A 24,290-nucleotide genomic window follows, 5' to 3' on the forward strand; every position below is an offset into this window, starting at 1 on the left:
TGCAAGCAGCTATCATTGGCCCAGTAGGATAGCTAAGAGAGTTGAGTGCTCACCTCTGATATCTGTGTGCAATCTCTAGACACTGGTTTGGATCCGAGTAAGCACAACTCAGCCCTTCTGACTAAAGTTCTTTGAGGAGTATTAAACTGGGCACTATCATCTATTCTTACTGCTCCAAATACACCCTCGGGAAGTAAAGGATCATGAGACTGCACACTCTGAACCCATACCGAAGTTACATATCAGTGTGCTACATAATGTATCTCATGCATGACACAATCACGGCCACTGATTGCCGTCATATCCTGAATTAGAACCCTTTACATAAACCTCCACACATATGCAAACCACTGTCAGAGGCATGAGATGAGTGGAGCACTTATCTGAGATGCACACACATTAATCCTCCGTGCTTTTTTCAGGATGCAAAGTTCGGGACATAGTGTGCACACATTTAAAACATTTATAGTGCAAATCCAGTTTAAGGCAGACACATGACGGCAATTTGTTGCTGTGACATAGTCCTCTGCCTAACCTTGTGGATCAACAGTAGGGTAGTCCACAGGGCTAAGCCTCAGCCTGAGCTAGTGGATGCTGGGCAGTCGTATTAAGGCAGGGGGGAGTTACAGGAACACTCACATCCCAGGGCTTAAGTCGAGGGTACACGTGGGGGGACGGAGTCCACCCACTTTATTCAGACGGTGGACTCAGTCCCCCCCCCCAAGCTAAAATGAGAAACTTTGAATGTCCTCTTTGAATTTATGAATTAAAGCCGCCCTGGGGGATCCAACCGTCAGGTTTGTAGAACTGACACTTCACCATTGCACTATATAACGTGATGAAAAATAACAAACAACTAAAGGTGAAATGTACCATTTTGGTACTGCAAGTTCCAGGGATAACATTTTTATTGGTTCTTTAACATGCACACCTTTTAACGTTTTCAAACACCCTATTAGAATGAAATATCCTCTCTTGGTTTTGTGTGTGTGTTGATTTTATGAAAGGCAAATATTGTTCGTCCTGTGCAATTTGGGTGGTTATACAAACCCAATTTAATGAAATGTGCATATTTCACCTTGGTATGCTAATTTCTGGCGACGTTACATCTCAATGTGTGTGTTGATGAGTCCCCCCACTTTAATTTTTAGGACTTGGCCCCTGTCACAGCCTAAACCCCCACTGACACCACTGACCACCACAGCGGTAAGTAGAGTCCCAAACCCCTCTAACCGACTCCCGATAAAGCTCCTACTATCAGAGAACCATTCCAGCTCCCCCGCCAGACCCGAACATCCTCTGTAGGAAAGTAAGACTATTCCCCAAAGGGAATAATGTGACAATATTTCAAAGTTACTGACGAGCAAAGGAAGACATGATGCCGAAAGAAACATTTGGCATTCTGGATCATACTCGCACCACCTGCACAATTCGCTCAGATACATAATAGCACTTGAACAATAAATAATTGAATTGCATGGCCTCACTAGCATTGCAGGGATTAATAGTTGTACATTTCGTAACCCAGGTATTGTTAATATAACAAACAGTTTATCATGCTTCTCATGCTAACTGTAGGATTTTCTCACTCCTTATTCACACGCGGAAGGAACAGATGGACCTGGATGAATGCAGGTAATGGCAATAGGGATTGAAGGGAGAGTGAAAGAAACTTCACACATGCCAGTGGCCTACCAAAATCCAAGATGGCTACATGCCGTTGTGTAACCATAGGCCAGGTCACTTCCAGACAACATGAATTCCAACAAATGACCACTTCCGCAGTTGCCCAGACCTGAGTAAACACGTGTTCCCATCTCCTTAAGCAACACCCAAGTGGAGGAGAGACCCTACCATAAAAAGCTGACAGTTCAGTCTGAGAGGGTTGGAAGTTCGAGCAGGAGTCTGAGGAAGGCGTTTGGTGGGCAGTGGAGAGAGAGAAGTTCTGAGAGGAGAGGTGGGAAAGATAGGTGGAGATCAGAGGGAGAGTCTGGAGGATCTTGGAGGTAAATTTAGTACCTTATGAAGATGGAGTGAGTGGGTTGCTTGCAAGAGAGGATCCATCAGGAGCACCACAGACAAGAAGGGGGAAGGAAAACAAATCCCTTAACACTAGAGGAGAAAGAGAGAAAAGCTAGAAGGGGGGTGTACAGCTGATTTACTTGAGGAGATTGCAACAGCGGTGGGTAGCAAGGACCTGTCCTAGAGACCGGAACCTTACAAAAAGGAGGAGGTCATCAGGAAGAGGGAACCCGAGCCTGGGAGAGTGAGTCAGTTCTGGAAATACTCACCTATTGCCTCAACATCTGGGAAGAGACCTTCAAACATTTCCAAGCCAGGAATGTACCAGCTGCGGAGGCCTCTAAACATCATAATAAACTGATGAAGGTTCAGGAACCCCACAACTCCCAGCTCAAAGACAAAGACAAGTCAATTTGAGCATAGTTAGATGACTTTGTAAGAGGCATTCTCCTTTGAGTAGGAGACACACAGTAGGTTTTCTATGCCCTTGGCGTTGACTGAGGTTATTTTGTAGTCAGCATTCACAGGGAGTCCATAGGAGCACTGAGCTCTTACAAATGTAGCAAGTAAACACCTTTTGTCTTGACTTATCAAGGCTAAATGTTTCCTTTTCTTGTGCAGGTTGTTGGAATTTTTCTTAGCAAACTATTAGAAATTGCCTAAGATTTGACTAAAGTTGAATCATCTTTATTCTTTCTGGCTACAATCTGTTTAACAGCTGCAGCGTGCAACGCCTCTACCAAGCTCCTACAACACCTACATTCTACCACCTGCCTCATGACCATTGAACTGTCTATGCCCTTATTTTGGTTTTATAACAAAGTACACCTTCTTTCCTTCCCATGATCTGAAACTGACCCAAGTCAACGGTGAACTATGTGCAGACGTGACAGCCTACTACAACTCTACAAATCTACTTAATGCACCTCATAGGTGACCCAAATTGGAACCATATAACTGTGTTCAGGCTACTTTGCCGAACTTGGAACTATGTACAATTGCTTTGGGACTGACTTGATGAGAGCGTTGTACAGCACTGTCCATTACTCACACTCACTACCCTCTCCTTATTCCACATATCTCCAACTTGCAGCCTGACCGCATTCGAACCGGTTTCTTGTACTGCTCCCCTTCCTGAGAACATAGGCTCTCCGTTATTCAGCAGCCTACGTAATTTGATCTTCACTTCTACCCCTGGGTTAAAAGATTTCTTCTTGCAACTGCTCTTTTAACCATGCCACTTCCTCGCCACTTCCCCAATCTTTTGTATTCTTTCTTTGACCTTCGTTAAATTAGGCCTCATCATTTCTGATTTGCCCATAATTCCTCGACACAACTGGCTTTCTGCCTCTCAGTAGTAACTAAGAAGGTAGCACTCCTATTGTGCTGTGAAGTGTGATCCTGTACTGGAAACCTCTCACCATCATGCAACGGACCCAGTAATCACTTGCACAAACAGCCATTATTTTTTCATCCATAAATCATCCTATTAAATCTTTCCACACACACATTGCGCTTAGGATGCTATAACACTGTTGTAACATGCTTAATGCCATACCGATCTAGAAAATGTTAAAAATCTTAAGACATCAACGTTGTTCCATTGCCACTCAATCATTTCAGAGGGAACCTTTCCCTCCAGAACAATGATTCAAAAATACTTAATCAAACTTGCAGCAGAAGTGTCTCCCAATATAATACCTCTGGCCACTTAGATAACAAATCAGATACTACCAGCACATGTACTTCTCTAGCCGCCTTAAAGGTACGTGGTACCATCGGAGCCACTGCTATCACAATCCATGGAATGTTTGGAGTTGCTAATATGTCATCCTCATTGTATTTCACAATTTTTAATCTAATCCATTCAACACCTTATCCATAATTTTCTGAAACACACTGACAGCAGGCATCAACCCAAATGGAATTCTCACACATCTGACCAGTACCATATGTATTATAAATGTGGCGATTTCCAGATGGTATGCCAATTTTATATCCAAAAGCAAAAATACCTTTGTTCCCGAAATTTCCAGTAATAACACATCTATCTCATTTAGTGAAAACCTTCCTGTCACAATATTTTTTGTTGAGCTCTCTCTAATATATGCATAATTTTACAGCTCCAATGGACTTCCTCACTATCACAATGGAACTGACTTAGTACAAGGCATCAGCAGGCACTATAAGTCCTTCTTTTTGCAACTTCATTATCTCCTCTTCCACCTCTTTTCTTAAAGCTAAAAGTACTGTCCTTATTTTTGCCACTTGTGGTACAGTATTCTTCTTTACCCTGATATTATGTACATCGTTCCTGGCCTTATCATTCCGAGTAAAAGCAGCCAACCTTTTGAACTCACTGCCCATTGTATTGAGAACTGAACTCGATTTAAGAGTTTTCAGGAAAGCTTTAAAACCTTGCTGTTCAAGTAACTTATCTCTCCTTTAAAATTGCCTTCTGGAATCTATATTCGCCCTGTTATTGATGTTCATCTTTTTTTGTAAATGTCTCTGCGGCCGATGCCTGCAACCTTTCGGCGCATTACACATAAGTAGATAAATACAAAATATTTAGAAATCCTTTCAAACATCAATTTTACTTCTAAATACTTCTGGCATTCAATCTGCGATCTCACCTCCTTTGCATCCCGAACTGGTCTGACCCTCTTCTGCTATTGATCTGCACCTGTTGGGCAGCATTCCAACCCAATTTGATCCCTAGTTCGGCTTGATTATACCAAGACATTCAATTTCCGCCCTTACTGGTCACATATAATGTCCCTTTAGCGTTCCTATCTTGAAATTCTAATCAGACCTCCAATTCACCAATAATATTTATCAGTACCTGTAAAGAATGGAGGGGGTATCTATACTTCTGCCCGCTTTATGGTAGGGTAAAGGCACGGAAGAACCCCAGCAAGGCTCTCAATTTGGTAGCTATGGACAAACAGCCAGGCTTAAGCTTTCAGGAGATGATGCAGGCAGGTTCTTAAGTACAGTGTTTCCCCAAAGCCCTATTAAGGAATGTCAACACACTATGTTAGGTGATAACACAGCTTATTTATATACAATAAGGTTTGGTACTTATACCAACAGTATACACCTATAAATAATAACACTTTATATATGCAACAACTTATTCAGAGAATGGTAAATATATATACAATATGTGGTACCACACACTACTTAAACTCAGTAAGAACTGCATTAACTGAAAACAGTTTTAAATGGCAGGTGAATTCTTAAATAAGGTGTAACCAGCACAGAATAGGAAAGAAAGGCAGGTTAGTTATGAACAGTGGCAGAATGTTATCATTAGACTAGACAAGTAATTCTGACTGCGGATCCCCCCACCCGGGCAACCTGTAATAGAAAAGTTAGGGAGTAACTTATGTTGTCTTTTACAGCCCAGTCCAATATTGTTCAATAACATTTTAGCTTTCTTTTAAAAGGTTCTACCACCCCAAGGCACCTGAGAGGCCACAAGAGAACAGGATCCAAGATGAATTGGAGACCCCTGGATGACTCCTGAGGTTAGAAGATGCTCTTCCTCGTCACAGTACCTTTGGTGCCTTGGCAGGCGAAGTGGCAGAGTTACTTAGCTTTACTCGATGATTCCCTCCGAGGACAGACCTCCCTTGGAAGAAGGAGCTACTGGGATGCTGAGCCAAAAATACAAAGGAACCAAAGTCGTTCAGAATGGATGCAGTTTGGCTCTTAGCTGTGCTCTCATTTGGTCTATGATTTATCTGATTGTAGAAGCCCTGTGAAGAAACCCTGCGGAGACGAAACTTGCTGTGGTCTCCTTAAAGGCTTGGTGGATGAAAATAAGACCCCTGGGATCCCTCGATGACTTCTGGTGGCGATGGGTACATGGGTAAACTTTGGTTTCGGTTTTAAGAATATCATGGTTCTTTGGTGCTGCAGCCACAACATGGATGTCTGGATGGCTACTGCTGACCTGGACTCGACCACTGTAGTGGACCTCAGACTCTCACCAAGTCTGGACCCTAGGGACAACTTTGTTAGCTTCCGGTAGCTGCAAACCCACCGGCAGACCCTCCACGACACTCCATGACCATGGGCTTTCTCCGGTGGGATAAAGTGGTCAGTGGTGACTGCAAAGATGTCCTTAAAAATTCTATTAGGCAGTTTGGAACTTTCACAGCTATGGGTGTTTATCAGCACTATGCCAGGGTATCGCCTCTTCTGGGTGGCAGACAGCAACGGCTTCCAGCAGTCACGAAACACACCTCTGGACCCTGGGTGACACCAATGGACTTCTCTGGCTTGAAATGTCTGGCATTCCTCTTCTGGACTTCAAAGACCCCTTCCCTGGATGGCAGGCACACAGGACTGGCTGCCAGGATACTTCGATGAAGAGTAGCAGTTTTGCACGATGGTCCCTCATAGCTCAGGGAGAGGTCTCCTTTGCAGGTCCTCTCTGGATAAGTCCTTTAGAGACCCGACAGCTTTCGGATTGGTGAAGAAATGCAGCAGCAGACTTCTCTTCCAGCTGGAATGTGAGTTTGCTTAAGACTCCATTCACACAGGTCCCACCCCTATGGTGTACCCACAACACACAACACCTGGGAAGGCTCCAGTCAGTCTGACAGTTGGCAGCCCCAGAGCCATAAATGTTATTTCCACCCAACAGCCAGTCAGGAGAAAAAAGGGAACAACAACAGAGACATATATGGTGTTTCCACCCACCAGCCATTCAGGCGGAAGGGACAGAGTCAGGGCTTCCCAGGACTTTGGGAAACAAGGTAAAAGGCAATAGAATCCAAGAGGTCACAGGGGCCATCTTGTCTTCTGTCAGGAATCCCCTGATTCCTATGGCAGGGCCTGGGTATTCCAAAATGGAGGATACTCAGAACCACTGTCAAGTCAGCATGTAGCTGCCACCAGCCAATACCCTGCTCTGTGGGCCACACACAGGTGCCCAAAAACACACATAAGGGGTTCACGGGAAGCTCAGTGTCAGAAAACATAGAGAAAACATACACAGAGAAGTGGTAGGACCAGGACAGGAGGCCCTGTCCCTCCATAAGGCATTTCCAGCATCACAGTAGCTCACCATTTTCATTGGCCCCGACTCTAGACTCCTTCAGTGTACACCACTTAAGTACTGAGATCCATGTTTAACAACTTACTGATGTATAATACACACCACTTTAAACCAACATGTAAATCCGTATGCTGTTTACTTTGATGACTGTGTGGTTTCCCTTTTTTATACCACTAACTGCTTTAACCATGGTCATTTCTTCAACTCTGTCACTCGTGCTTTCACTATTATGTAAAGGGAGACATGAATGTGGCCCTCGTTGCACCTAGCCCACCCTCGTCTCGACAACAGAGAAATGAATGGTGTACATCATAACTGGCCTCATCTTCACCCTCATAGAGGTACCACAGATGTGAGAAACGCTCTTCACTTAGACAGCCATTTAGACCCTACCCGGATGACGTCACTGAAGAGATAAGTTTGCAGTTAATGGAGCAGGTAGACTGACAGCGACCATGCAATAGCTGATGACTTCATGACTGAGATTATGACATATATGCATTAGACATGAAGCACATATGCATCCCTATATTAAGCTATGCAGACAGATTTAATTGCTCGCAGACACAAAGAACATGTGTATGACCCACTTAGATAAAGGACAGACACACTCTTGCTAAACAGTAACAACAAGTTGCACAAGAACACATATAAACCGCTTGCCCACGATGAATGCAACTAACAAGATGGAAGCAACAGCTGCATTGAAATTTAATGGAAGGTACTGAAAGAGCTTCAGAATACAGAGAGAGACCTGACATGCTGATTTCACAGAGATGCACAGACCAGGCTGTCAGTGCAGCCAGCGTGAATATTCTTGCCAATGACACTGATGGAGAAACATTCATATTAGCAGAAGAGATAGGACACCTGCAAGTGTAAAAGCTGAAAATCCTCATAAATGCAGGCAGGAAAAACAAGTTTGTGGACCCTACACAAGTGATCTAAACTTGGAAGACAAAGCCTATTCATTCGAGCCAGATGGAGACCGTTGTTCCCATCCAATTGAAGACAAGATGATACAAAGGTAATACCAGATTCAAAGCCTAGAGGATCGGAGATGATAACTTGTTGGGTACATGCAGCACCTTTGGGGCTGTTCTCACCACCTTGAATAGTTGCACATAAGCTGATAGCTTTACAGAGTGCCATGGCTGAGAGGACCCTCTCTAACCAATCCTTGCTCACCTTCCATGCTAGCTCACACGTTGTTGCACGGCCCAATGAGAGAGCTCACTAACCCGACATACCTGTAGTTGCAACATTTAGGAGGTGTTCACAGGAGGAACCACCAGATATGGTTTAACAAGTATGGGTAATAGCCCAACATATGTTCCATCTGTAGCCTACCTCACTAACCAATCCCATTCCACCTTAGGTTTTTTGCAATGCATCATTAATTTGTAACGTCACCATGCCTTAAAACCCCATGATGAGCCTGTAAATGATGAGAAAGTCTCTGAGAATGCTGCGTTGTTCATAACTTGATCCCTGGTACGAAAGCTTTCAATAAAGAGTGCAATTTGTCACATTATTGGGCTCTTCCGTTTTTGAGTGCAGGGATTTCCTTAGCCCATTTCCTCTTGCTCCCATTTCCTCTTGCTCCCATTTCCTCTTGCTCCCATTTCCTCTTGCTTGTAATTAGGGAGATTAACAATCCCTCGCCTTACAACAATTATATTCTGCATTGCAGCTTTGTTCACCAATCCGCTGCAGCCTCTACCAGACCGATCAGCTAAATGTCCTGTTTTGCTCTGTGCATTCTAAGGGCACCGCCATGCCTTCCTTGCCCATGGCTTAGTCCTTTGTGCTCCCACACCTGTAGCACCTTTTGATATTATAATTTCTGATGTACTCCCTCCTATTTCAGGCATTACAACGAATCGTCAATCCTTGTTCCACCAACTTGCCTCCCTTCGCTGTCCAGAGTAATTATTCCTAGATCCCTTACCGCACATATGATTGTGTTGGTTTCAGCCTAATCATTCAGCTTGTCTTTTTCCAGCTCTTTAATGCAGGAATCAGTGTGTTCCACTTGTTTCACTATTTCAATGGCTCTGTCCAGTGTGGGGTCTCTTTCCTTCCACAGCGCTTCTCTGACTAGATCATCTATACATTTAATCATCAGCTGATCTCGAAGATGTGCCTCATCAAAAAGTCCAAATTCACATTTTAGAATTAATCCTCTCAGAGCTATCGAACATTCTTCTATCGACCTTGTGCCAAATTTATATCATGCCAATATTGTATTCTCCTTCACCTGGAAGTGTTTAGCTAACTTTGCGATGATTTGTTTCAAATGCATTCATGACATCCCCATCAGCAGTTTACCTAGGTTTTTGTTAGTCTTATATCTATACCTGTAACAGCAATTGTGGGTGATGAGTTTGCTGACGTTCCTTGTAATACTAAGGAGCTTCTAAGTGCCTACCCCACATCCCTTTTCATATGTTTGTATTCTTAGCATGCTCTACTTTTACATTCTGGGTTTTAGTGTACATGTGCCTTGGTTCCCGACTGCATGTTGTCTGACTCAAAGCTTTTCACTGGGTGATCTTGTGCACATTTCACTTGCCATATCCACTGCCTTTGCCCTCTCATGACACAGCCATTCTGACTGCAGCTGCTTCTTGCGACTCTAACATCCTCTCTTGGTAAAGTAGGACCGGCAGCTCGTCACCACTTGATAAGTTACTTGACTCCTGACTGAAGTTGCATCATCGTTTTTCAGGATGCAATCTGATAAGCAGCTGCAGGTTACTCCATCTGTAGCAAGCTCGTTTTCTCAACTGTCCTCCCTCCACACCACAGCACTCCGACATTTACATTCAAACACATGCCACATGAACATTTTGCACTCTAAACCCTCATTACGGGCTTAAAGCATAACACAAACACATCTAATTTTGTTAAAATAATATCATTGTGTCAGTCTCTTTGCGCCTCCCACCAACCTAACCGGTCACCGTGCGTACAAAAATTGAACCATATCAAAGGCATTTACATAGAAAATGCAGTGGTGTGGGTGTACACAATGGCACGGGCACCCATAGGGAACATACAACACATGCTACAATAAAGTAACACTTGCTCACTAAAAAGTGGAAAAGTCATTCATATTCAGATCAAAATGACCCATAATACTGATGATATATCATTTACATTGAAATGGCATTTGGTAGAGATGAAATGGGTTGGCTGTTCGGTATAATCAATGCACATCAATGCACATTTTGTAAATTGTGTATAATTCCTTGTTTCATGGCAGAGCAAGAAGTGTCAATCAATATTGACTTCTCCACTAGGAATCTGTGGCCATGAGTAAGTACATGCTGTTTCACAATGTGGTAGACCACATATTGAAAATGACCAAATATTACACAAATTGTATTTCCTTCTGGTTGATCTTTGCATAGCATACCAGCAAAATATAAGAATACTGTGCATGTCAACACGTTTGGAGACTCTTGTAAGACCACTTCAACTATGTGTTTTGTGACTTTTCTTTGACAAACCGTAATCCTGTGAGCTTGTTATGGATGAAGTGATGTGTGCGTCCCCACAGTCTTAGTTTACAGGGGTATTAAAAGTATTTGATGTGGTTCAGTCCTCTTGGCTTGCCTTAAAGGGCCCTAGTGACTAGTAAGACCCCACTCTCTATCTTTTTAAAAATACATCTTCAGCAAACTTGGCTTTGCTGCTGAAATGATTGCCTGTGCAACCCTGTATTTCAGATGCAGAGTTCCGCATTCATTGCAAAGTCTGCATATTCTGTGTCTTCTCTTATCAGGGTGGGTTACAGTGTCTTTGCCTAGCGTGCTTGTATTTTCAGTTTACTTAAAGTATAGTTGGACATTTATTTATTATGGTACCACATTACTGTTGTTGTTTGGACAGCTGCTGTGCTAACTCAAATCCCTCATGAAGAGAATAGCCTCCCCTCAGTCCAGGATACCGTAAAAGAGGTGAATGAGGTCTAGCTGTTCTGCTCTGCCTTTTGCACATTTATGATGGAATCGCTGTCAGAGTCGTAGTAGTGTGGAGCTGAGTACAGGTTTTACCCACTACTCTCCCTGGTCTCCAGCAGAACATTGGTCATTTTATCAGACTGGGAAGGGCCAGAAGCCCTTCTGCAGGAGAAGTGTGGGCGGCGTGCCGGGAGCTATACTCAAGGTGTTGGTGGGGGCTTTAAGACTGCAAGAGCTTCTCACAGAGTATTTCAACCTACTGATGTGAAACCTGGCAGGAGCTGTAGAACTGTAAAGCACCTAAGAGCCCATAATAGGCTCAAATCTAGGAGGGCTACCCTTGGCAGGTAGGTGAAAATACTGTCAGTCTGAAAACATCCTGAAGTGAGGTGCTAAACAGATTCTGACAGATACACCTTAATGCCAGGGGGAATCATTGGTCTGGCAGGCGGTGTGTACTGTGCCTTAATCTACATAGCCCAGGAGATCAACAAGCACAGGAGGAGCACATCTATGACATGAGAAACCATCAAGGTCAAGAAAGAAGCACGCTGGGGCACTGTAAGTAACTGTGACTGTAAGCGTATTGAAAGTAACTAAGTAATCCTAAACACTTGTGAATAACTGAACTTAGACCGGGTTACTCGGTCCTCCTGATATAGAACTCTCCACTTATTTGTGTTAATTCTCGATCCTCACATTGTGTGCCATAGGTCTTCCCTCTTGCATTTTAGATTCCTCCTGCATAGATTCTATGGGAGTTCCTCCAACCCATATCCATAAACCCCACAATGTTGTGTGAAGCTATGCCCTTAGTAGAGACATTGAGAGCCCTGACCAGAGGACTACTGAAGATATGGACACCTAAGAATCAATTTCCCACACTATTGTTTTGTTCATTGCTCTCCCGGTCTTGGTCGGTATAGTAGATCCAAGCAGACATTGCTTTTCTTCTGTATATCCCTTTCCTTCCCCTTAGGCCCTTTTTTTACTAAATATCCCCTCATTCAGATAAACTTGTTGAACCCCATTATTACAGCTTATTGAGTGCTCTGTTTCTTGCCTACCCTGACATGCCCAGTCCTCCAGTTCCAAATGCAAAGCTCAGCCATTCTCTCTGTTTGCTCCCCTCCCCTCTGACATCTGAGCCCTAGTCCTGCAGTGAAACAGTCCAGAGTTATGTGCTCTGCACCTTCCACATGCCCATGAAGTTCAATTTCGAACATGTGATATAATTGTTGAATAGAAGTTCAAGTTCATTTGAACAAGCTAATCTTATTTAAATGCTTTACAACCTCTATACTTAGCAAAGTTTCATGGCCAGAACTCAGTCTATCCCAAAAGGCCTCTGTATAGAGCCACTCACACCTTTATTTACAAACCGACCTAAAAATATCTTGAACGTTTCCCGAGCAGCTTGACAACTTTGGAAAAGGAGCAATCTAGGCTATAGGTACGCATTATGTCAATTGAGGCAGACCAATCCGCATACCAAATATATTTTTTTAACCTACACAGGATTCTCAAGTAGATCGTTCAGTGTCCGCTCACATTGGTTCAACACTGATTCTGCCGTATCCCTAAGTTTTGCAAGAGACAATACCTTACCGCTCAACATTGCCACTTTTATGTCCACATACAAAGACTGTTCCATGGGGGACATTATCTTCCCATACAATAGCAGAATCATCTAATCCAGCTAGGCTCTAAGTGAAGTGAGGCCAAGCTCAAAACGTAAGGAAGCCATTGGGAGGACTGGAGGGAGCTTGAGTACCTTCTTCTGGAGCCGCCCCTCCAGACAAACCCAATCTAATTCAGGAGCCTGGACTTCCATATCCATACTGTAAAGCGCAGCCGGAATCACCTTGGCTTTGTAAAAGTCGATAAGTGGTTTAGAAGAGAATCTGCAAAATTTGAACAGGATTTTACGCATTTGACAAGCAAACTGATCAATCTTACTCTGGAGATTAGTGAGAATTGTGAGCTGATTTGGTTGAGCAGTAATTTCAAATCCTAAATATGTGACCCTTATGTCAGGAATTACTTCTGCTGAATCTAGATACCACCTATAAGAATAACAATATTTCATTTTTTTTGTAAAGCAACTGATATGCAATTTTTTTGCATTCATGAAGAGGTCATTGGCAGTAGCATACATTGCCATGGCATTCAGAAGCCGCTGGAGGCCTATTTGTGTTACATCAATTAAAACAACATCGTCGGCATGGGCCAACCAGCAAACTTTCTGCCCTCCAACTTCCGGGCGACAAATGCTGCATTCCACAAAACATCTCCAGAATCAGCTAGATACCGAGTGAATAAGCAGGGTGCCAAGATACAACCCTGCCTAAGCCCTCTACTGGTGTTAATCGGGCCAGTCAGGTTGCCCTGCCCATCCAGTGTGATCTGTACTGTTGTCCTATCATGTATGTGCTTGATAATAGCTACCAAAGGCAAATCAACTTTTAAGCGTTTTATAACTATAAAGCCAGTGATACAGACAGTGATACAGAGTAGCAGAGTGGTCTGGCGAAAGAAAGTAGCCCACTCGAAAGTCTCCGCGAAATGTGAAATGTTTTGTTATAAAGTGTCAAAGTGAACGAACTCTGAAATGCGTAATGGTCCAGATTAACGCTGGAAAAAGGGGAAGTGACAAGGTGAATGCTTGAAGAGAAAGATTTCTTTGAACTTTTGTGCTTATGGTACTGAACTACCAAGACTAGGAGACACTAGGGCAAATAACATAAGAGTGTGAGCTGAAGAGAAAGTCGAAGTTTTCCTGCACAGGTCTATAGTTAGTGCTTCGCACCTTTGAAAGTCTTCGACATCAGAAAAAGGTCAGAGCCCGACTGAGGGAGACCGGAAGTGTGGGAAGGGAACCCTTGTAAGTGCTGTGATTGCGAGGTCCGAACCTGGCTGAGGGAGATCTGCATTGAATCAGGTACTTGTTGATTGAGAGGTCCAAGCCCGGCTGAGGGAGACCTACGTGAACTATTTAAGCTTTGAGAGGTCTGAGCCTGATGCAGGTAGACCTACGTGAACTTTTTGTTGAACTGTGAAAGAAATTTTGGAACGCTGGAATAAGTGACTTTAACGTGAAAGGCCAGGCGGGCCTCGATTCATGTTTTGAAATGCCTTTGTTTTGATAACCTGAGTGTTTCATCCTGTCTACAGGGGCTGCGTTACTCCATGCTGTCCAAAGTGGGGAGGAGAGCTGACTCAGCCACTTTGATTTTCCTTTGCATAGATATTCCCCTTAATTCTATAGCTATAGGGCAAAGTAGGAGTTTCTCTAAACCCCATGAATCTAATAAAAGTTTTGAAACTTGTGCCAGTGTCATACTTGTGATACCATGCATCCCTCACAATACTCTCTGCATCCCTCCTTTCCATCGTTAACAAATACTCTTGGCCAATGTCTAGTGTTTTTTCTTGGAAGATGTCAGAACCCAATTTATAAATTGCTTCAGCCTCTTCTAGCAGTAACTTCGCAACCAGTGGTGATTTAATACATAGTTCCACTAGATCAGTGCGATCATCATCTGAAAAGTAGAATAAGTCTACATCTCTTGAAGATAGCCGATGCAGAGAGGGTACCTCGTGAAAAAGTTGCAAGGCATTAAATCTGTTCCAGTCAACATGGATGTCAGATTTAGCCATAAGTGCCAGAAACACCTTAGTCGAAGGGTTTTTTATTAACTCTTAAGCCTGTTGCTAATAAAATATGCCTACCTATTGGTACAGACTGGGGGCCTCTAACAGTTTGAGGATCAGGGACAGCCTCCTCGAGAGGAGGACCTTCACTGACCAAACTCCCAGTCTGAGTTCTGGAGCTAGTAGAAGCAACGTTACTATTTGCAGCAACAAGACACTTTTTTCCCAGAGTTGAAGATGGGTTCCAGGCCCTTGGGTTTGGCCAGACGATGATTTGCTAGGCCCTGTCAGGTCCATAGTTACTTGCTGGGGCTGAGGCATGTTCTGAGTGGAAACCTCCTTTGGCATTAAGAACCTGGCGGGCATTGAGAGTAGAAGCTGGAAGGAGAATTACCTCTAGGGGAAGCTTCACGGGTGCCAACCCTAACCCCCACTCCTTCCTCCATAGTTGAATGCAAGTTACAGAGAAATGTCCTCGAATTCCTCATGATATTATTATACCGGTCATTTGGGGATTTTGTAGTAACTTTCCTTGACTTGTTGTTGGCCGGAGGTTCTTGAGGAATATGCACGCTATTATTAGCAGACCTTCCAGGCTGGAACATTGCTAAGGGAGGAATATCCTTGCCACCTTGATCACCCGGCAATTGAGGGTCTTTCTCCTTGTCTTACCGTATTTGTCTCAGAATCTGCAGCGTGATCTTTACTTCACTTAATTGTAAGGTGTGCACAAAGAGCTTTAACTTGATGTTTTCATATAAACTAACAAACAAGCATAACACTAGGTTCAAAGTGAAAATGAAGGGCACAGTTAACTTTACCCTATAATACAGATCATGCAGGATATGATGCAAGCCGTGCATAGAGCTTTGGTCGATTGAGGAGACTAAGCTGTTTATAGGAGAGACATGGTGATCTGTGATGAATGGGGGAAACTCCTCCTGACCCAACAGCTCACCACCACACACCCCCGCCCCAACACCCTGCGATTCAGGTCCATCACCAAAAAAAGCTTGATTTAGGCAGATGGCTTCACATGGGTTCAAATAAACTTCCAGAATTCCAGGACGCTGCCGTCGCTTATAAAATCTGATCCCTCTTGTACTCGAGGCTGGGCAAGGATTGCTCGCAGTTCAGTGCTCGAGTTAGCCAGGGAGGAATAAGTCAATCATCGTTTTGTTATTTTCTTTCACTTACAATTCGGCACATGCCTGCAGAGTAAGTTTTCAAACAGTGTGGTTGTTCCCCAAAAGCAAATACTTCATCCAAAGGCAACCCAGGAGATATCACTTGTTCAGTGCTAAAACCCGCACATTGTTCTGCCATTGAAACTTTCGCCCCCACCAGCCTGCTCCGATTTGAGCTGGCAGGTGAAACACTAACACTAGGAAATACATCTTCAGAGATAGGTTGAGCATTAACAGCTCAGACACTGTCCTCCATAGTATCTGTTTATGTTTATGTTTATGTTTATTGAGTTTATATAGCGCTTTAAGCCACAGCGCTTTACAGTATAACAACAGGTACAGTAATGAGAGAAGCATATTTATGTGGCAGACAGGATGTGGCCACAGGTTCGGCCTGAGGCAGTCTCTCAGTTGCGGGCAGCCATTTACCCTGGTCAGACTGAAGTAGATTTGCTGCACACTGGCAATTGTCCAACAGCGATTTACTGTGCACATCATACATGATCAAAAAGACAGGTGAATAGATGGCTGACTACAGAGGAATTCCAATACGAATAAATACTGGGAACTCATGGCTCATGTAAGGCTGCGACCCAGGCATCTATAATAAAGTAAGCATGATAAGTGTTATTACCTGTCTAGACTGGCCTTTGGGTGCAGCCAGTCCAGCCATTTCTTACTGTGTCATGGCATATTTTCTGGGCATCTATGACGTAAGTATCATAACCTGGCTACACTTGCATTTGGGTGCAGCGAGTCTAGCCTTTCCTTACTGTGGCATTGTATAGTTTCCTGGGGATCCATGATAAAGTAAGCATGATAAGTGTTGCTACGTGGTTAGATTGGCAATTGCATATATTACTGTGCAGTATCAAGGCTACAGCAAACATGATAAATGCAGATAGTTTTGATATGTTTGCTTATTGTGGCATTGCATTTTGAATAGCAAAGCGGTAAGACAGCTCAGAGGGTTGAGCGCTCACTGATGAAATCTATGTGTGATCTGCAGGGCGCAGGTTCGACTCCTGGCAAGGCAAGCTCAACTTTTATGCTTCTGAGGTTGATAAATGAGTATCAACTTCGGTTGGGATGATAATTATATGTAAATATGTGCTATTTACAGTGCTTTGGTGAAAGTGCTGTATAAATAATACATCATTATTATTAATTAAAGCAATGTTTCTGCCCACTGTTTGTGACTTGTATCTATTGGCTTTCTGGATACTGTATTATCACAGCAACCGGCAATGTAGGAGATCTACATGTCATATAATGAAAATACCTGACATGCAGCTATAATTGACATAATATGGAAGTAACTGGCCATACTAAGCTGACATGGCGTATCTATGGCAGTGCCTCACCATATGTTGATTCCATTGGGTCTAACCCTGTCGTAGAATGACCCCATCAATGGCATATGGAGGCAGCACCCTTGTTAAAATGTTCGTATTGAAAGGGTTCTTGTGTGCTTTAGTACATATTTGAATTTTAAAAATGGTATGTTTATGTTTTACACCCTCAAGCACTTTCTGGTGATGTCACTTCCTGTGATGTCATCAGGTGTGAGATGTCACTTCTGCTACCCTTGGCATTTTGCTGAATCAGTGTCCCTTCCTACGCTTGTAACTTTTTGCATTGTTGAGGGCCGGGAGTTCTCCAAGCTTGAGAAGAGAGTGCCGGTCCTCAATACATTGCCAGCTTTTTGTTGTGAAATATCAGAGAGCAGGGATGTACAGTTGCACCCCAGAGGCCTTGAGTCAACAAACCATACAAGAGAGATTAGTGGTTGATAGCCCATACGCAAGGGTGGCTGGAGAAGGCCTATTGTCCCTTAAGGGGTGGGAATGGGGTATGATAATAAATGGGAGGGGAGCATACGGTTGCATGTGTGAAATAAAGACTTAGAAGATAACATTACATTGCGTTGCATTTTCTTTCAGGGTGCATACCGTTTTGAAACTGATTTTCTTTCACGGTGCGAACAGTTTTTAAAAGTCCCCATAATCCTGTAGGCTTTTTCTGTGATCTTCTAGTCAGGATTGGTAAAATAAAGCTGTAATCATTATTTTTGATTGACATATTTCTTAAACTTTATATATGATTTCTGGTTGAAACCCAAACCTTAACAAATACTTATATTAACTATAGATGGGAAGAGGTGTGTCCAAGCGCTTAAATCACTGACTGGGCCAAAATCCTGGTTTCACCAAGTAAGCAACGTGTGTATTTAATGAGTCTACATGTTTTAGTAGAGCTCCTTTTAAACCTTTTTTTTAAATTGTGGGGGGGGCATACATCCTTTTAGCCCCCCTCCATCTTTCACTCTCCCACCCCCATTCCTCTAGTCCCCTAACCCCCACATACACCTATACATCATGTATATGTCTAGGTAATTGGTCAATTTCGACCAAAAATGCACCAAGAGCACATGCTTAAAGAGAGGACTATGAAAAAAATGTATTCTGAATATCTCACTGTGCCTTATCTGCCAAAATTGTGAGTCCATAGACGTGATTCAGCGTGTAGCTTTTGCTATGAAAAAAATAATTTCTCATGGTTTACTAAACTATAGAGTTGTTACACATTAATAAGAGCGAATGTTCATGTACTGCAAACCACAACGTTGTTTTATGGGTTACGCGTGGAAAATTATTTTAATGTCACTACCAAATGATGACCTAGGACAGGGGTCTGCAACATTTGGCGCTTCAGATGTTTTGGACTACACTTCCCATGAGATCTAGCCATTATAGTCAACAGTGAAGGATCATGTGAGTCGTAGTCCAAGACATCTTCCCAAGAATTTCAAAGAGTAACAACACTCCTTGCAATGCTATTTCCCAGGATGTCACTTCTGATGTTGTCAATACATATGCATATTAGGGCATCTGCATGTCTTTTACCGGAAAGAGTCTTGGAAATTCCAGCACGGGCCATGGCGAGAAATCTAATAAGCCAGTTCCCTATATGCATAACAGGTCTAAAGTGTTGTCATTTGTGCTGTATATGTGTACAAATGCCTTTGCCACCAATGGTGCCATGAAAATGTGTGGGGCAGCGGATAGGGCAAGAGGGTGCCAATGATGCCGTAAGAAAACGCGCCCTCCGCTAACTTCTTCTGATGCAGAACCATGTCTAAAGTGTCCTGCAAAACCTTTTTGAAATGATTGCTGCCCTATGCCAGGAGGAAATGAAATTATTTCCTGAAGTCGCAAGGAAAGCTGTGTCTGATATCCCCTGTCCCCTGACCCACATGCAGTGTCACTTCATGTCACAAATGACAAAATAAATGTCGCCTTCCAGCCACACCCTGCAGAACAAAATGAGGTGTAAACGTATGGGCCCCGCAATTACTTATAAATCCACATACAGACCTTTTTGTAATGCGCAAATGTTTAGGTGATTGGAACTGTGATGGGGCATTTCGAACTAAAAGTCCACACATAGCTCCAGTTACCCATCAAACATGTGGGGTGTGGGCAACTGATGAAAAGTTGTGGTACATATCTCACATGGCTACCCCAGTTGCAGGGACTACTGTATTAATGCACGTTGAGTGAGGCACCTGATGGAAACATGGACTGCATCCACACATCTGACACAGTGTGGTTATACCAACTTTAGGTGCAGTGAAAAGGATTGCCACTGCGTGGTGGACAGCAGATTCGCCAGACCCCAAAACGGCCTCCCAACTAGACAGGATTATTTGGTGAAAGAACACACTTTAAATCTAATCAGAAATCCCTACTGCAGCGAGCCAATCAGAAAGCAAAGCCAATATCCAATCAATCTGTCAGAAGCACGCTTTGCTTCACAGAGCAGCTGGTTGATGGCTTACTCCATGTAAAATATCCATTCAACAGGTCTGTGAGAGGGAAGCAATCGCTTACAAGACCTAACTTTGCCTTATCGCACCTGGAAACACCATTTTGTTATATAGGAGCCTAAAAAATGCTCAATAGATAAATGCTCAATTCATAAATCCTACTATTATTTGAATAGCTAAAGGAAGGTTGAGAAAATATAAAACATCTTTTGAAAACAATTGTGGGGCTTTGAATAACTGAGATGAGAGCAGTTGCATCGACTTGCAAAAGATGGATGACACCTTACCTGTAGGAAAAGCTGGGTGGATCCAATGCACTGGAACATTCTTACACACGTCAAATATTTTTGAATTTCTTAAAAACTCTTTGTCTTCTACGGGTTCATCTACAGGAACCCACACCATGGACTGTTCATGATAGGTTTCTGTAATTGTGTCCCCCTCCTGTAAATATATACAAATATTGAATGGTGTTTGGAGGAATACGAAATCTAATTATACAAATAACTGTAAACATGCATGAAAGTCATTAAAAACCAAAAATACTCCAGTCTGTCCAGATCAATTTAAAACGTTTCCTCTTATCTTGCTGGCCCCCTCCATGAACAGATTGGCACTTACATTCCAAAATCCAGACTCCCACTTGCTTTATGTTTGGAGCACATATGAATGGGGAAGCAGGTCTGTGTGGCAGGAGTTAGTGGGAAGTGTGGGAGGAGTTAGTGGGAAGCAGGCCTGTGTGGGAGGAGTTAGTGGAAAGCAGACCTGTGTGGGAGGAGTTAGTGGGAAGTGTGGGAGGAGTTAGTGGGAAGCAGGCCTGTGTGGGAGGAGTTAGTGGGAAGCAGGCCTGTGTGGGAGGAGTTAGTGGGATGGAGGTCTGTGTGGGAGGAGTTAGTGGGAAGCAGGCCTGTGTGGGAGGAGTTAGTGGGAAGCAGGCCTGTGTGGGAGGAGTTAGTGGGAAGGAGGCCTGTGTGGGAGGAGTTAGTGGGAAGGAGGTCTGTTGGAAAGCCCTATGCAATGGTGAGCATTTCACATCAAATACTGACTCTAGACTCTTGCTTACTGGTGTCTTTGGGCCTCATTACACGGATGGCGGTAAGGATTTACCGGTACTGGTAAAATACTGGTACCGGTAAATCCTTACCGCCTTACTATGAGGTCCCTTTGCGGGTTGGGGGATTTAACGCCTGCTTTTTGCAGGCGTTAAAAACCAACCCGCAAAGGGACCCAGGGAGATAATTACGGTACCGCAATTTGCGGTACCGTAATTAGCGCCTTCCCCATTCCCATTGAGCCCTATGGGGCAAAAATGGGACTGGGGAAGGGCAATGGTGGAAGGGGGAATTACCGCCCCACCAACCTTGGAATGGGGCGGTGATTCCCCTTTCTGCCAAGGCGGTGCCGGTATTTTACCAGCATGAACCATGGCGCTAATAGCGCCATGGTTCTCCGCCATCCGTGTAATGAGGCCCTTTATCTGTAATTGTCAATTTCTTTGCTGCCAGCTACAGATATTGGGACATTGTGATTAACTGCTATTTAGTATGCTCTGTTTGATGTATTTATTACACGTTAGAAGAGGTTGTTGGCTGGTAGATTTAATAATTGTGCATTTTTCAATTTCAAATTAAAGTAATTAAAAAAAGAAAAATATATGAATGTTCAGATGTCATTAGCCTTCCTGTTAGAGTTGCTGCCCCAAGGGAGGTCATTTATAAATTTGGTATATACCTTCTAAATATAATTCTTCAATCCCAAATGTATTATAGTCCAAGCTCAACAAAGTGTACATACTCTCCCACTAGGTAAAAAAACATCAACAGAAACTTCTCAGCAGCACCAGTGTCAACCAAGCACGGCTTTCTTCTTCCCGTTTCACAGAACCAGTTGTTTTCTTTCACAGTTTATCACCAGTTCCATAATTTATCAATGATTCTCATATGAGCATCAAGATGAGTCGACAAATTGCTCTCACATTTCACAGGAAGTGACCCAACCTGAACTCTTTCAACATAGCATTCTTCCTCCAGTATTGTCAACTTGCAGAAAAAGCCCCTTTGTCACGCACCATGTCTGCCTCCCAAGGCTTGGTCACATGATCTTCATTGGGTCCTCAGATACGAAGGGAAGTAGCGAGAGTCCACCTATTGATGCTCATTAGTAGAGTTAGAGTACAGTTAGAAGAATCCCCCTTTGCCGCCCTGAGTACTGATCTCAAATCCTTTTTAGAGAACCCAGTCAGTGTTTCACACTAGGCAGATAATCTAATATTCTGACTTGATTGGCAATAAGCATTAAAGGCAAACGTAGATGTGCACCCATAACCTCCACACTGGACACTCTGTCAGACAACCTACTCACAACCAACTGTGTCTTGTACACGGACTCCCAATGTGGCCAACGTGGTATACAGCTTGACGTGTCGAATTGAACATTGCCTCCTGTGTCTATAGGATTGTAAGAATCCCATTCTCTGGACGCACTATGGAATGCTCATGATATAATTTCCCAGCATGCAAAGAGGAGGGAATAATTGGTTAGGGGAAGTGAAACAGTCCCAAGAGAACCCAATTGTTGGGCTCCCTCTCATTTCAGACATCGGAATTAACACCCAAATCCTGCAATTGTGAAGCACAATTGCAGCCCTTGCTGCATCTGTTTTTTGGGGATTGCAGAGGTGCAACACCCTCCCCTGCCACTTCACTGATACCCTCCCATAGTGTCACCTGCACCATGGCACTTCCCAGACAACTATCATCCAGGCAGTATCTGTTATCTGGGTTGCATGGCACTGTACACACACACTGCCTCAGATCTCCTGTGTTAAGTCTACCACTCAATGTATGGCCACCAGGATCTGCTCAGAATCATGAAGCCACTGTCTTGACTGCCCTATAGTGAACAACTTTAAATGCATAGAGTATTGCACTGCTAAGCTAATCACGAAACAAACACTTTAGATGCTGGACCCAAAGATGGCGTCCACAGATCTCAACAGTGAGCTGGACTAATAGCTGTTATTCCAGCAGAACTCGGTGAAACTCATTACAACTACTTTAGGATTATGATTGAATCTGTCCTGCTGGTATTGGAAGTTGTGACATCCAGGCTACACAGAGTCTGCAGCAGGCAAAATGTTCACCAGGACGAGGTTGCACAAAAAATCAAGAAGATTTTAGACGTCAGCACGAGGATCTTTCCTATTTACAATGTGTTTTGATGAGTGGGAACTGAAGCGGATTCACAAAGCTCTGAGATCAAGGGCATGTGTGTAAAATGTCAGTGTGAAAAATATTTCTGTTTGATGTTAGAGGGGATGGCTGGCTTTTGTTGTGAACATTCAAGATCCAAGGACTGGGATATAACTTGGTACTACTCTTACATCCTGCCTACATCCTTTCCATTGTTTGGAGAATTCCTCATAACACTGAGAGCAGGAAATTGAGCATGAATAAGACAGTAAAGGTCTTAGAATGATACTCTATTCGCACCCAGGGAAGGGTCGCTCAGCCAATCAGGTGTCTGGAACAGAAGCCGAGAATACACAATCCCTGCCCGCTGTTCCAGCCACCCAGAGCCCTTCCCCGGGTGCTGCTTTTTTTCCTTTTTCTTTTTTTTTCTAATGCAGGGAGGCAACAGAGGGGCGTTCCCTGTTGGCTCCCCACGTTCGAAAAGCCCAATTCCCCTTCTCGTCACCCCACTTACCTGCGGGACCAGAGCCATGCACTCTGGTCTCCGATGCTCTTCCTGTCTAACAGCTGCCATTAAAAAAGAAAAGGGACTATGTCCTTTTTCAGACAATAGCGGTCTTAGGCCTATCAGGCCTGTTGAAAAGAAGGACGCAACGCTGGCAACTTTCTAAACAGCTTCTTTATTCTTGAACCACATACGTAATGACTTTTTCCCCATTCAGCTCCTCCCCTTCCTTTCTCCCCGTCACGTGAGCTGCATGTCCCTTAAAGAGACAGAGCCGAGTAACATCACCCCCGGACAAATGTTCAAACGTCCGGCTTAACACTCTTCTACACGGCGAGGTGGTCTCCTGATCCTTCATTGGGGTCGCCCACCTTTTTCGCTGAGTATGGCCACTCCTGACATCTCGACTGGCTCCGACACCCAGTGGCAGGCTTCTACGAGGGGAACCCACGAGTCATCCCTTGGCTCCCTGGGTTTGGGATCTGGTTCAGGGGGAGGTAGTTCACAGTCCTCTCTTTTTATGAGATGTTTCAATTGCAAAGTATTCCTTGTGACTTCACAATCTGCATTCTGAGCAGTCACCATGGTCCCTTTAATGGCAACAATATTAAGGGGCTTCTGCGCATACCTTGCATCAGTTTTCTTTGTCACTGCTTGTTGGACAAGAACCTCGTCACCCACATGGAAGTCTTTTGGCACTGCTCTTCTTCTCAGGTCTGTGTTGGCTTTTGCCCTTTCTTTCCTATCGGTGTCTCTTCTTATAAGCTCTGTGTCTCCTTCTTTATGGGAAACCGGATGTCTCACAATACTGGTTTGCACCTCATATCGTACCATTAGTTCTGCTGGCGGCTTAATGGTGGCTT

At 43.7% G+C, this 24,290-nt stretch overlaps 1 protein-coding gene across 1 annotated transcript in view; it reads right to left on the reverse strand.

The window, feature by feature from the left end:
• TNMD (tenomodulin) overlaps positions 1-24,290 on the reverse strand; it is a 526,836-nt gene that overhangs the window by 203,477 nt on the left and 299,069 nt on the right. The window contains exon 5 of the mRNA XM_069612982.1: positions 20,019-20,175. Coding sequence (XP_069469083.1) covers positions 20,019-20,175 — 157 coding nt within the window. The remainder of the gene's footprint in view (positions 1-20,018; positions 20,176-24,290) is intronic.

Source organism: Ambystoma mexicanum, chromosome 5p, assembly GCF_040938575.1.
Source record: "Ambystoma mexicanum isolate Mex_15411 chromosome 5p, UKY_AmexF1_1, whole genome shotgun sequence".
In the NCBI taxonomy this organism is placed as follows: Eukaryota; Metazoa; Chordata; class Amphibia; order Caudata; family Ambystomatidae; genus Ambystoma; species Ambystoma mexicanum.